The sequence below is a fragment of the Aspergillus pseudoviridinutans genome (assembly GCF_018340605.1).
Source record: "Aspergillus pseudoviridinutans IFM 55266 DNA, scaffold_3, whole genome shotgun sequence".
Classification (NCBI taxonomy): Eukaryota; Fungi; Ascomycota; class Eurotiomycetes; order Eurotiales; family Aspergillaceae; genus Aspergillus; species Aspergillus pseudoviridinutans.
In genome coordinates this window covers 3,551,077-3,565,707 of record NW_025091283.1, presented here as the reverse complement: position 1 = coordinate 3,565,707, position 14,631 = coordinate 3,551,077, and the positions used below count along the sequence as shown (strand labels likewise).

Sequence of the window (14,631 nt, the reverse complement as noted above, 5' to 3'; positions counted from 1 at the left end):
CGGCGTCGGTAAGTTGCCTATCTACTGCTGTGCTCTATGACCTCGACAGTTGGGACTTGACCAGCATCCCGTACGCATCCACCTTATGCTCACCATTATAAACTCACAGTTTTCTCCGTGACAACATCCTAGGAATCAGTAAGTCTCCATCGAGCCAAATCCGGACCTCCTAACCGCTAACCACAATCGCTAGCCAAACCGGCTATCCGGTAAGCTACTCGCCCAAGAACATCCATGAGACACCCCTCTTAACCGCCATCGGAATGACAGCCGTCTCGCCCGCCGTGGAGGTGTAGTCCGGATAAAAACGGACATTTACGCTGAGATACGCTCCGTTATCAGAGGACGGCTTCGCGAGGTAAGTATCCTCCCTTCGTACCACCCGCGAAAGCGCAACCTCGGCCTTTCCCCAGAGGACAAGCCGTCTGTTTGAGGCGAAGGAGACGTACTGATTGCCATATCTGCAGATTCTTTTCCAAGTTGTGCAAGTCTTGGAGTCTTCGAAGACTCATCGCCATGATAGAAAGGTTAGTAGCATCGGATCTATTTCCTTGTTGTATGCAGTGGAGGATTCTTCGAGTTGATCGATTATATCTGCTCTTGCTAATCTATTCGAGCAGGTTGTCACTACGCGAGATGTGAGTTTTGGATAGTTGAACTGAGACAATGCGGGCGGATGCTAATACAAATGTCTAATTCTCAAGGTCGTCTACGCCTTGCAAAGGGTGAGCTTTACTTATCCCTAGGGTTGTTCAATTACTAAAGTTTGATATTACAGATGGGGCAAACGATGTACGGTTTCTAAATCGTTGGGCTGACTGTTTGAAACTGAAACGGTGTTGATTAAGAATCCAACGTTGGAGGACATATTGACCGAAGAGCGATAAGACTATCAACAAGAATGAATGAGGGAAAACAAGTTCTAAGACAATATTGAAAGAAAACTGCGTAACAAGTCTATCAACGAGATAGTACATAATGAGAGGAAGAGAATCCCGCCAGCGGGACTGTAATAAGTACAGTAACTTCTTAGCGCAAGGTTGGAAATATGACTCAACCTTCAATCATCAACTGCTCTCCTTCATCCAACAAAGTAGTGATCTTGGATAGGTCCGAGATCATCTTGTTGCCATGCCCGACCAACAGTAGTTTTTCAGCATTGGCTGGCAGACCCAGGTACGTGGGTGGCTCGCGCTCAGGGAGGCGTTTGACCCATTCGACAAAGTCACGGATGCTGGTTTCTCCAGGCAGAGCTAGACACTCGTCCTTCTCAACACCCGAAACGAGCTTGTAGTCGACTTCGAAGGCAGCTGGAGTGAGGAAGCTGTTCACAAGGTTCTCCAGCGCCTGGAAGTCTTCAGCGTCGTCGACCTTGCCACCATATGTCTCCGTAATGAGGGTACGGATCATCTCCCAGGGGAGTTTCTGGGGTGCAACATTGGATCGACCCTGGGCAACCGTCTCCACCCAGACATCGATGATATGGGCTGAGCATTCGTACTATTAAGAACTTGTTAGTGGGATTGCGATGATAAATTTTGATAAAGTGGTCACTTACGTCACTGTCATTAAACTCCCAGAAGCCCTTCCAACCCAGGCTAGGCGCATAACGAAGTCTTTCTTGAACAACGGCATGCAAGAAACAAAGCAAGAGATAGACACGCGCTTTCTCGACCGGAGGTTGGCCGGCGCGTTCCATCAGTGTAGACAGTGAGTCTCTCATGTTTGCGCGAATACCGGCCGGTTGCTCGTACATCAGAACGCGAGAAGCGCGGATGAGATTGACTGGAATTTTGGGACTGGATTCCATTGACAGGAAGAGTCGGAAATCCTTGTGAGGTTTGAGCGAGTCGAGCCTCTTCTCCAGACTTTGAAGCCACGAAGGTGCCAGGTGTACGTTCTTGACCAGTACCCACGTTCCGGCAGTAGCAGCATTGCTGATTGCCTTGTCGGCGCTCTCGAGACCTTCGTTGGAGCCCATTGCGATATTGGCGCAGGTTGCGTGCATACGTTCGACGAGAGCATCCACTTTGTAACTAGCATCGAATCCGGGACTCGAGCTGAGAGAGATTGGTGTGGTTGCTGCAACCTGTTCTACAACATCCTTCAAATCGGAACTTCCTTCAAAGAATTCTCGACCAAAGACCGCCTCGATGAAACGCTCGGCAGCTGGTACAAATCTGTCCAGTCTGCAGAGCTTCACAAGTAACAATGATCGAAGTAGCCGGTCGAGCTGCTCGGTGCTGTCATCCCAAACGACCGGGACGGAGTTCTCAGCCAATTCCTCGCCCAAAAACTGATCCCATTGCTCTTGTGAGATATTGGCGAATGATGCTTTGAAGATTGCCATGTTCGAGATCTTGCTCAAAACCTGCTCTTTAAGCTCCGGAGCAGTGGACAGATCGGCACCCTGCACCGACTCGTCAAGAATGATATCAATGATTGTCTTGTCCATCGGGTAAGGAGCGGCTTGTGCGAGAAGCATGGCCAGCGTGATACGGTCTTTCTGAGCCAGCCCCAGGGAAGTCCGCTGGAACGTCGTAACGAACAAATCCTTGAGAATGATTTGCACGCGTGCTGAGTGGTCCTTCTCCGCGGCAAGCCGCTTGTTCTGATAGAGGACCGAGTGGAAAATATCCACAAAGTACTGCAGCGAAAATTGGTAGAAGTGATTGATGTGATGAAGCTGCTCCAATACAGCAAACACCGCGCTGCAAGAGCGAGCAATGATGCTGTAGTTCAAGGTGATATTTTCGACCTCCGTCATGACGCCCTCGGTCTCCACCATCTTCTTGGAGATCTCGGCCGCCTCCTTCTTGAGGGTCTCTAGAGTCTCAATAACGTTGTCATCATCAAGGATGTTGCCGCGTGATTCGTTCAATGCTTGCAGCAGTCGTTTCTCGAGTTGACGGAGATGGATCTTGAATTCTCCCTGCAGCTTAACCAAGTCGGTGCGCCGCGCGTCCACATCTGGTCGCTCAAACTTGAGTACTTCGTTGAGCGATTGAGTTCGCAAACTGCTCTGTGTGACGGTGAAGTTGACAAAGGTGGTTCTACTGCACACGTCCGGAGGGAAAGTCGCAGAAGGGTCTCTTGTGGAGAGGAAAAGTTTAAACGAAGGCGAGAAATCAATCTCCTGTTTCCCAAGCTGGATGAGAACACGCCCACCAGTCTTTTGATATTCCTTGTTGAGGACATGGTTGAGGATCGGATCCAGGTGCTCTGCATCTTGGATGAGGATTGGATTACCGAAACGCAGGGCACTCTCCAGTTGCTTGACGAAGGAGTCGTCCAGGAAGCTTGTGACCGTAAGTTTTCTATCAGTGCTTTCCTTCTGCAGGAATTCGGTGACACGACCCGAAGGATCAATGATCAGAGGGTATCTGTTGTACCGCTTCAGGATGATGGCGTTTTCGGTGCAGAGATCGTCAACGGGAAGGGCATGATCTTGCCAAGTCAAGCGCTCGTCGGCATTCGACAAGTATTCTGTAATCGGATTGTGGGGCTTGAAGTTGATGCCCGATTGTGCCAGTTGGTTCACCCAGTCATCAATCATGGCTTTCCGGAATTGTTGATCGTAGAAACCAGCATAAGCTAGGAAAGCTGCGGCAATCAGGACATCTCCCACAAGAGTGCTGATCTGGGTTTCGAATGATTTGCTTCCCTCCTCCCAACGTGTACGCTCGGACGACAAGCTATCAAGTAAGCGCACACTTCGGTCGACCTTAAACTGTACCCTTGACATTTCTGTCTTGATGGCCTGGGTTTCACTAATGAGAGCAGCATATTCAACTTTGTAAGTGGCAATACTGCTCTCGAGGTTCTGGACGGTATTCTCAATGGCCTGAGCCTCTGCCTTGGTCTGCAAGGCTTGCTCTTCAAGTTGACCGACTTCCTCACGCAGCGGTCCGACGCGGTCGAGGATCTCGGAGTAGTTGACTTGAGCTTCCACCCACTGGACTAGGGGACCACAGGCTCTACTGGCTCGGTTGACTCGCTCATAAGTGAAATCTTCCTTGGAAAGGAACTCGTTCTGCATCTTGACGCGGTGATTTCTTGTCATCTGCCTCTCATTGTCGTAATTGACGATACTGGCGATGAAATCGTCTCTTCTGACAATACCCTGGATTGTCTTCCAGCTGTCTACTTTGTGGCCAAGCAGAGTGCATACGGCTTCGAGAGCAAGCCGAACGCTAGCGGGCGGGTTGCCCATAGAACGAACTTCGGTAAGATGCTGACGCTTGATGTTTTGCACGCTTTTCTGAGCCTCGAGGACAGCTGGCTCTGCTCGAGCCAAGTCATTGAGCACAACTTCCTTGCGCAAAGCCACTTCTTTCTCCTGCTTCTCCAGGGCTGCCTGGACCTCAAGAGACACAGCCTTCCGTTGTTCCGCCTCTCTTTGGTCCGCAACCATGCGTTGCAACTTCTCATTTGCTTCGGCATCCTTCTTCTCCAACTGCATTTTCTTCTGGGCGAGACTAGCACGCAGGTCACTGACCTTATCAACAGTATCCCTGAGTTTCTCCAGACCGACGTTCAAGTGCCTCTGTTGCTCTTCCAGATCCTCCCGCTTCTCATTGAACAGCTTGACATACTGAGCAACAAAGTCAAGGTAGTGACGGGGAGTAAGGAATGTGGTCTTTCCTTGTTGCTTCTGTAGACGCTGGTTGAACCTCTGCAATGAATAATGGATATAGACCATCGAGTTGACAACCGCATCTCTATGAGAGGCAGGAAGGCTGAGATCGCGATAAGCGACAGGAATGCTGTCAGGTGCAACGAAGTTTGGCTTGTCCAAGTCGAGTGACTGAGTGAGTTCAGAACCGACTTGGAAAAGGGCTTGATCAGACCAATCACCCATCCAGTTGAGTACACAACGGTTGAACAGGGCGGGACTTGTGGCAGCCTTGGAAGATAGACCCTCCTCAGGGGGGTTCATCGTGAACACAACGTGAAGGTTCTTGACAATCTGCTGCGTGAACCACTTGTAGAGTTCTTCCTGAGAGTCGAGGAGAAGACCTTGGCGTTGAGCGCCCTCCTTGCAAGCGGTCATCAGAGACGAGAACTCATCTCCTTCGAAAAGGCCGGGAACTTCGGCATTAGCGAGCAGTGTGTTCATGCGTTCAAGGAAACCAGAGTCAAGAACATTGGACTCGTCCATGATGAAGCAGATTTGCTCGCCCTTACAGCCTGCGCGTCGAAGAACGGTTCTCAAGTCGTCATCAAAGTCCTCCGAAGAATACTTTCCATGTACCTTGATCTGGAAGACCTTCAAGCCATTCATCCAAGCGACAAAGCGAGACAATGTCGTCTTACCACTTCCACTGACACCAATGAGAATGAGGTGGCCCTGAGGCTGGCGGAACACTCGGTCGATGCGCAATGCATGCTCCAAGACATCGTTGAAGAGCACGAGAGGAACATCAACCTCTTCCTCGCAGAAGGTCTTCAAACGAGCCTTAACGAAGTCGCGTAGTCGCTCTCGTTCAACAGGGACATAGTTCTTAGACAACCAATTCGAGAACAGGATCGGCCCCTTCAGCGCTTGCTCCTCGTCAATCGTAGGGAAGTTGTCAAGTGCAATGCGGCGGACTGCATCGGCTGTCCAACTCCTCTCTTCCTCGGCGACCAGTCGGTCCTGGAACAGACGCAAAGCTTCATGTGCCCATATACGCACCAGGCCCTCGACGGAGAGTGTCTCAAGCGGTTTTATAGCTTCATATACACCACGGACCCATCGTGTAAGCTCACGGGGAGAGTACACGTAATGCGGCTGGATCTTAGGAGTGAATCTGCGCTGGGATTCCAAATAGAACTGCACCATGGCTTTGGTGAGGGCCTCGGAGTATCCGCGTAGCAATGGGATGATTTTGAGCACAGCCGAGTTGAATGTTCCGTAGATTTGCATGAGCGAGATTTCTCCAGGATAATCGACCATAATCAGAGGAGAGTGGCGTAGGAAACGTTCGGCCAGAGGTGTACGTCCCGCGTCAGTCGGAGGGTTACAAGCTCCAACAAACTGAATCCTATCAAGAGTGACCCAAGTCTTGTCCGATGTCCTCCAGAAACCGTTCTGCTCAACAAGCTGTCTGAGGAAGGTAATCGCCCGTTGCGTTCCGTAACGGTCTGGTGCCGGAAGGTTGATTTCATCACAGAAAATGACCAGCCAACGACCTATTTGGTTGGGAGACATGACAACACCATTCAAAGTCTTCTTATATTCACAGTACTGTTCGAAAGTCTTGATCAAAAGATCCGGAGTGGTAGCGCTTGAGAAATTCAGGCCCACCACTTCCATGTTTGGCAGCTTTCGGAGTGCTGCAAATAGGGTCATGGTCTTACCGGAACCTGGTGGACCACAGAGTAGCAATGGCTTGTGCTCGGCGAGCCAGGAGTAGAGAACGTCTTCGTGGCGAACAGTATCCACAGTTGGGATGACCACATCGGTTTGTGTGATGGAGTGGGTGTTGATCTCGATTGACGGGACTTGAGACTGCCAACTCATCCACTCCGACTTGGGTAGTGTGATGTCAAAATCAATGAGGGAGGAGGCTCCGTCAGGCGGCAATTCTGTTGTCGACAAAGCTGACACGAACTGCCCGAAAGCCTGGCGATCTGTCAAAGGGCAGTCTCCGGTGAAGGACCAGACGAGAGCAAGGAGGAGCTTCTTGGAAATGTACGACTGAATCTGTTCGTGATCGAGCGGGAAATCGACATGCTGAATGTTATACTCGAGAATATTCCGGCAGGCCTTGTTCAACAGGCTGAACAGAGTATTCAGGGCACGGATATCGGTGAACTCCATGATATGATTATACTTCTTGGCTTCATCAAGCGATTTCAGGACAAGCTGGTCATTCTCCAGAAGTTGCTTGAGAATCGTGGAAAGCATGTCCTGTGCATCCTGGGTTTTGACCGCAGCTTGTCCTGCAGGGGCACTGTCATCATCCAGATCCTCAAAGGTCTTCGTTCTGAGCGACTCGACGTAGTTGGAAATCATCATCAGAGGAGTGACAGTGTCGTCGTTGAACCATACCATACCACAACGACTGACTGTAGCCAGGGTAGCGTACTTCAGACTTTCAACTTCAAACATTATGCGGACATTAGGAGGGAGATTCAAACGCTCTCCGTTCGGAAGAGTCAGGAGCTTGTTATCATCAAGGACACTGTTCAGATTCTCTACCCATTCGGGGTCGACATCGCCATCAAACACAATCCAGTGTCTCTTTGTGTCTTCACCTCGGAGGTTATCCACGATCTTTCTCAGGATGCCCGTGAACAGACCGTCCGTCCATTCTCTGGTTGTGCTATCGAGATTACCATAGAGTGCTTCCTTGGACATGACCTTGGAGTCAATGATATGGGAGACACCTTCAACACCTTCAATCCGCTGCAAGGCCTGGAGCAAGATCTTCCAAGCGGCTGACTTGCCGGATCCAGACTTGCCAACCATCATGACACCATGGTGGATGCTCTGAATTTGGTAAAGCTGAAGGATTTTTGCGATCCACGTCTCACTGTCGACGTAGTGTTGCTCGCGAGCGATGTCCCGAATTGCCTGCGTAAGCTTCTCGTAATTCGCGGGCACATACTCTACTCCAGCGAAGTTGTGCGCTTGAATCTCCAGCATCTTGTCTACATCTTCACGGACAAGCTTGGGGGCAATTGTTTCCCGCAGACTTTGAACGATAATTTGGGGCTCAATGATGTCGTCTGGGCCCAGGTCGCCGTCGGTATTAGCAAGTCTCGCTCTCTTGAGACCTCCGGAGCTGACCAAAACGCTCTTAAGAGCACGCAGACCGAAATCGTAGTGGGCTTGCTTTGACAGCTGCGCGGAACAGTGGTCGAAGAAAGGTACTGTCTGCTTGGACAAATGCTTTGCTTGCTTAAAGCCCTGAGAAAAGAGCATCACTTCCGCAATCAACTCCTTGTCTGGCTTCGACATGGCAACACTCCGGAATAGCTTCTTCAAGTTGTCAGGCAGATTCGAACGGCCCGCATAGCCAGGGTTCATGGTAATGAAGATTCCGGTGTTGGGATTAACACGTAGGCGTCTTCCGACCAGCTCGATCTGCGCCTTCTCATCGTCAACTCCAGTTTTCAGACCTAGTTGGATGTTTTGAATTTGCTGAGAGACGGCGGACAGGATTCTCTCTTCCAGACGGTTGAACTCGTCAAAACAGCCCCATGCGCCAACCTGGCAAATACCAAGGAAGATTCGGCCCATTGCCTGGAAATCAAAAGTGTCGTCACAGCAAAATACAAGAGTGAAACGGCCAAGTTGGAGACCCAGTGCCTTGACCGATTCGGTCTTTCCTGTACCCGCCGGGCCGTACGGAGAGCCACCTAGTCTTTGGCACAAAGCTTGAGTGAGGGTCAGGAAACAGCGATCGGTAAGAGGTGTGCGAACAAGCCGTTCAGGTACTCCGAGGTACTCGAAGCCATAACTGAGCTTAGCATTTGCCATATGGACGTGTAACCGCTGGAGGAAATCGCCTTCGGCATGGTAAACATAGCGCATCTGCAGCAACCACAAATAGTGCGTCGGTATGCTGGCATTGGCCGTCATGAGTTTCGAGATGACATCACGTTGGTGTACGAATTCGGTGATCATGTGTTCGCACTTCTTTCTGCTAATCGCGTCGAGGTCTCCAAGTACAGTAGCAGCAAGCAATTCAAGCACTCGGACTTGGGCATCGTACAGCTCTTTGAGATTCGCTCCTCCATTTTCCAGAGATTTCTGCACAGCGTTGGTCCAGACGACTTGACTGGCAAGAACAACGATCTGCGCGGGATAGTTGGCCAAATAGTCATTGAAAGCCGTGCGGTCGACCTCGGCGGCATTGTAGATTGTCTCGAATTGCTCAATTGCCTCCCCGAGGAGTTCCGCCAGGGTTAACTTCATGCTGTTTTCCAGTGCAGTGAGCCAATCATTGATCCTGGGGGTTTTAACAAGATTGATTTCTCTCTTCAAGCGGACCTCCTCGCCCTCTTTCGAAGTGATGCCAACGATGTTATTCTCGTCATCCATAAGGACGCCTGACAAACCAGCAAACATCTTCTTGAAATGCTTAGCGACGCGGAAGATGTCATTGCTGTTACCGATAATCTCCAGCAGGTCTTCGTCACCGACGAAGTAGAAACGAGGGAATGAGATACGTTCACGTTCGAGATATTCACCCAGGGCCTTTTGAATCTTGTTAAGCAACTCGGCCAATCTCTCCAATGATTTTTGCACACCGTTGATGGCAAGCACATCCAGAACAAATGGAGACTTGTACACTTTCTTCATCACCGCGAAGAATTCGGAATTGATGTTTTGGAAGCGGCTCGATTCAAGGGGAAGAAGGTGCTTGATATCGGCATTACCAGTAAACACTCCCTCAAGGTATACCCACTGTCTTTGAACGTCGATCCATACATCGAAGAGGACGTGAACTCTGTTTAGCTTGTCTTCCCAGGAAGCAGCTTCCTCCTCAAACTCTTTGTAGTATGGCGAATGTCTCATGGCCTGCAGGGAGTTCAGATTCTCACTGCATTTAGCGAACAGGTCATCGAATCCACGAATCAGACGGCATTTATTCTGGTAGTTGACGAGATCCAGAGAATAGTTTTGCCATGTCTCCCGAACAGATTTCAAGAACTCCTCTAGAGCCATTTCACCTTGGGCCTGAGCGATAATGTCGCGGATGACGGTCTCACTGGTCGCAAGTTGCAGATCCCATACATCACCCAGTGTAAGGGAAACGAGAGAGAATCGTTTCCCAGGCTTCAGAGCCTTGTAAATCTTCTGCCAATGTCTTTCTCGAACAGCTTCTGATTTCATGTCGGAAAGCAGGGGGTTGACCTTCAGAAGCTGCCGCAGGACGTTTTGTATGTGCTCGAAAGCCGCATACTGGCGCATACGACTGGGCATTTCCTTGGTCATCTTGATCAAGCCATCGATCGACTGGCGGAGCTTTCGGGGCTGCACGCTTGTCCATAGCATGTCCCTCAGGTCATTGAGGCTCTTCCAGATGGTTGACAGAGCTGCCCAAACTGACATGAAATCCTGCACCTCTTCAAGAATTGCTGGTAACGAGGACTCTGAGCTAGCCGGAAGATCGAGAGCTTCTTTAGCCTTGGATACCATCTCGAATTCGGCCTGAAGGGCTTCGAGGCGGGATTGGAAGGAGCTCAAAGTCCGAGAGGCCTCCTCAGGCGGAATAGTTCCAGAGACGGGCTTCTCTTCGTTCCACTGAGCAATAACTTCAGTAATCTTATCACCGATGACTTTATCTTCCGCCGTGATCTTCGCGCGCAGCCCTTCCGTCTGGTCGTGGACAATCTTGCTCTTCCGTGCAAGCAATTCGTTTAGGGCTGCCCATTCGCCATCGACATTCTCCACATGGAGCCAGTCAGTAGGGAACTGGTACCGCTGGCGCGCTAGGGTAGCCTGGCCTTGCCGGAAGAGATTGACTTCCGGCTCCCAGACCTTTGCCTTGCGCTTGCATTGTTGGACAATTGTGATGAAGGAAACTGCGTGAGCAGTCGAAGAAGCCTCGAGGGTTTGTCCTTCCAGGTCTCTACGGGCCGCAGCAATCTCTGAATGGACTTCTCTCATCCGAGCTCCGAGCTTCGATCCGAACTTCAATAGAATCTCATGCTGCCACTGATCGTATTTGGCGTTGACCCTAGTCTGGACCTGCTCATAGTCTATCTTGATGTTGCCAAATGACCGGCTGACCTCGGAAGTGTCGAATGTGGCTCGGCTCTTGCGAATTTCCTGAAGCAACTGGAGCCATTGCGCTAGGTCGTCGCCTAGGATGTCGTACACTTGTTCGGATTGCAAGTCCCATAGGGATTGGAACTGTAACCATTTGTCGACATACTCTGAAACTTCCTTGAGTCTGCCCTCCACAACACTATAGACATGGCTAAGTTCTTCAGTGCAGTGCTGCGGAAGATCAGCGAAGCAAGCTTCGGACAACTGAACTTTCTGTACATCAATCGATATCTGATATCGGGATGATTTAATCTTCTCCAGGTGGCAGATCACGCCAAGCCAGTTGTCGAAGTGGGAGAACCAGCTCGCTCGAGCATATTGTAAAGGCGGATCAAGATGAAGAACTTGATTGCGCATGGAGATTTCGTGGACTAGTTCGGGGAACTCTATTCTGTACGATACAGCCTCCGGCTCGCCCGCGGCCGGATGCTGGGTTCCAATTGACACTTGTGAAGCACTCTGTTGCTCCTTGGCTTCATTGAAGGAGTGGATCCACTCACGAATGGCGCGATGGAGCCGGTCACGAAGGATTGACTCGATCTTTTGGTTCAAACGCGCGACCCAGTACCCCAGGTTGACGTAGTTCTCCAGATTAAGCTTGTCAACAGCGACTTGTATCGTGTCCAAACGCTGTTTGAACGCTGAAGCCTCGTATGGGCATGTTTTCAGCTCAAGGATGGCTTTCTGGATGTTTTCGTGTATTGAGGACAAAACAGCAGTTTTTGATTGCAGTACTGACGCTGATCCTGCAAATTCTCGAACGAACTGAACATGCTTGCTTTCTCCTCTGCCTGGAATAGCAGACTCAATGGCGCCGTTGGCCAGGGCAGATTGCTTTACGTGCAGCTCGTACGAATGAACGAAAGACTCCCATCTCAGGGGAATTCCTTTGATGACCATGCCTTGCGCATCATTCAGATACCCGTTGAGTAGGATGGCAACCTCTGTCATGGCAGCAATGGAGCGAGTGGTTTGGAGCAATGTCCGAACGCTTTCCATCAGGCTGATGGCGTATGGATAAACACGTTTCGCCTCTTTTGAGATACTGCTGACAGCATGCGGTACTTGGAAATTAAGCCAAATGAGGTTCCTTACTTCCTTGAACAAGGCAATAATTTGAGCATCAAAGTTGACGGTAAGCTCTAGGCTGTTTCCTGCAGCGCGATTGCGCGTAACATTGAACAGTCGGCCAGCAATGGTGATGTGACGCCTTTGCACATCATGCAGCCATGATTCGAAAACGGGCCGCGTATCCAGCTTCTTCCGGAAGAGATTGCCCTCAGCTTGGAGCTTCTGACCTTCGGAATGAAGATGCCAATCTTCTCCAAGGACATCCTCGACCTTTCGCATATAACCGTCGAGTTGCCGCTCAATCTGGCGGGCCCAGACGATTGCACCTGACACAGGGGGCAGGTCATGCAACTGTGCCATCGCATGTGCCTCCGAGTGGCCATACTGCTGTTTGAAGCGCTCATGCAGGGCGGAAATGTCCTGTTTGACATTCTCAATAAGCTGAGTTTGATATTCGCCAATCGCACCTCGAATCTTTGGGCGAACAAGAAGAGCATTGAACTTTGAAAAGACTCGAAACATTTCGTTGGCGTTCTTAGCTGTAGCCAGACGATCGCGCAAGCGAGCAATGATAGAGTTCTCAACACGAGAGGTCCGCTCATTGTAGGCAATTTCCTCCTGAATCCAGAGCTGGGTGCCTTCCGGGGATACGTCCAGCACATCTACATTCTTCAGCGCAGCATACGCTTGTGCAACTTCCTCGACCGCGTCAACATCTCCAATCTCTTCGACGATCACAGCACCGTCAGAGCCTGCTCCGTTGGCGGTGTCTCCAGTAGACGAAGTCTTTGGGCCGAGTACATTCACAATCGTTTTCTGAAGCTGCTCATGGTTCACTCTGAAGGTGTTGATGTACTTCAGCCGTTCCTGTGTCTTTTCATGCCGCGCAGCGATCTTGATAGGGATGAACTTTTCGTTTCGACGTCTTGTGGATTCTCGGGCTACGTTGGTGAACTCCTTCAGATTCTCATCCCAAGTTCGCCAGATCGCACCACACGTCTTCATCAGAGAACGGAATTCGCGATAGTCCAGGTGCAGAATAGTTCGTCCGTGAAGCAGACTATGAATTTGCGTGTCAAGATCACCCGAGATAGCTTCGACAAGGGCAAGAGCTCGCTTGATCGGGTAAGGACAAATCTTCAACTTCTTATTAAGATGGCCAAAAATCAGACCAAGGGATTCCTGGACTTTCTGCAAAGTGGTGGCGGAAAGCAGTTCATCCAGGGGAAAATCGCGCATAAGCTGATTGTACTTTTGCACCATGTCCGTTGCTTCTCGCAAGCCGGTGTCCGCAACGAAGCTGAGCGTTGCTTGGTAACGTTTGGCATGGCGGAGAATATCCATGGTCAACTGAACACCATCGCTGCGCAGCTGGTTTTCAATACCTTCGAGAGCGGTCTCCATCGACAGCCAGAAGTTGATCTCCTGAGCTGCCGATCCGCTATCGGCATCGCGAGACATTTTCGTGATCGTCTGGATAGACCTGATCCAAGCATTGACGGTATTTTGAATGCTGTTGATGAAAGCACTACTCTCCAGAACGTTTGAGGGAATCAGCTCCACAGAAGGCTTGATCCCGCGGGTCTCCGCTTCGACCAGGGCGGCTTGGACTACCTCATGGAGCGGCAGGTTCAACGCGGGAATCTCAACATTCTGTTGCAGGTGGAGCAAGCCTAATTCCAGTTCTGCAAATTTCTTCTTGGTCCCAGGCACGCCAGTCTTCACCTCTGTATCTGTTCTGGGTTTCAAACCAGTCGCTGCATCCTGATTGCGGGTATTGGCCTCGAAGTAGGGGCTGAGCGCATGGTGCACGAGCAGATGCAGGACCTCATAAGGAGACAAAGAAGTACCTTGTTGCGCCTGAGCGTTGTTGAGAGATGCTGGACCGGGGAGGTTGATAACCTGAACTTGCGACGATATGGGAAGCGTAGGGTCAATGGGAGCAGGGCGTTTGATAAATGCGACAGACGCGACCGTAGTGGAGGAAGAGGAGATTTCAGCGGAGAGGTTGTATGCATACTGAACAGAAGAAACTGCAGAAGAACAAGACAAGGTTATTATTGTATCGTGGAGCTGACAGCTTGGAACACACATACCTTCATTCTCTGCACCACTCGTCCCTTCTGAAGCCACAAGATCCTTCTGCACATAAAGAGCTACCTGCGACTCTGAAGCAAAGCGTGTACTTCTCTGTACCGTCTCGCTGTATTTGGCCTCCGATAGCAAGCTGCCTGTGCTCTCAAGCTCGGTTTTCAGAGCTCCTAGAGTGGCTTGCAGGACATCGACCAAGTACTGAATCAAAGCCGCAGAATCCACGAACGACGCCTGAGCTGGTGCTGGGACGCCGTTCGATACCCCCGCAGAGGCGACCTCCATGTTGGTGATTCTTTACTGGTAGCAACCCACGGTGAACATGGAGAAGTTGATAAGGAGCTGTCCTGAGCAGTAGTTCGGGTGTATGAATGCGCAACGTCGACTAGTAGATTAGGCCAAAAGAGTAAGTCGTTTGAAGTAGCGGGTTGACAAAGAGATCGTCAGAAATTATTTGAAGGGATAATTATGAAATGTAGTACGGAAATTAGTTAGATGATGATCATGACCCTTTGTTCATTTGGGCCTCTTCTATCTGATCTTCCACCTAACTATTTTATTATTATTACTATCGGCCATGCGGGACGCGGCAGGCGTGTTTTCTTTTCTTGTCTGGTACTTCAGGGGGTGATCCCGCGCTATCCCCATTACGGCTTAGCTCCCTGTCGGTGTCCTCGGGTCATCGTTGTCCTTACCCAAGG

At 50.4% G+C, this 14,631-nt stretch overlaps 1 protein-coding gene across 1 annotated transcript; it reads right to left on the bottom strand.

Moving 5' to 3' along the window:
• Positions 1-1,053: 1,053 nt before the first annotated feature.
• On the bottom strand, positions 1,054-14,215 carry Asppvi_004989 (dynein heavy chain; the record flags this gene model as incomplete). The annotated part of the gene is made up of 3 exons (XM_043300928.1): positions 1,054-1,500; positions 1,559-13,872; positions 13,936-14,215. 3 exons carry the CDS (start codon positions 14,213-14,215, stop codon positions 1,054-1,056), a joined length of 13,041 nt encoding a protein of 4,346 aa, XP_043156863.1.
• Positions 14,216-14,631: the final 416 nt, after the last annotated feature.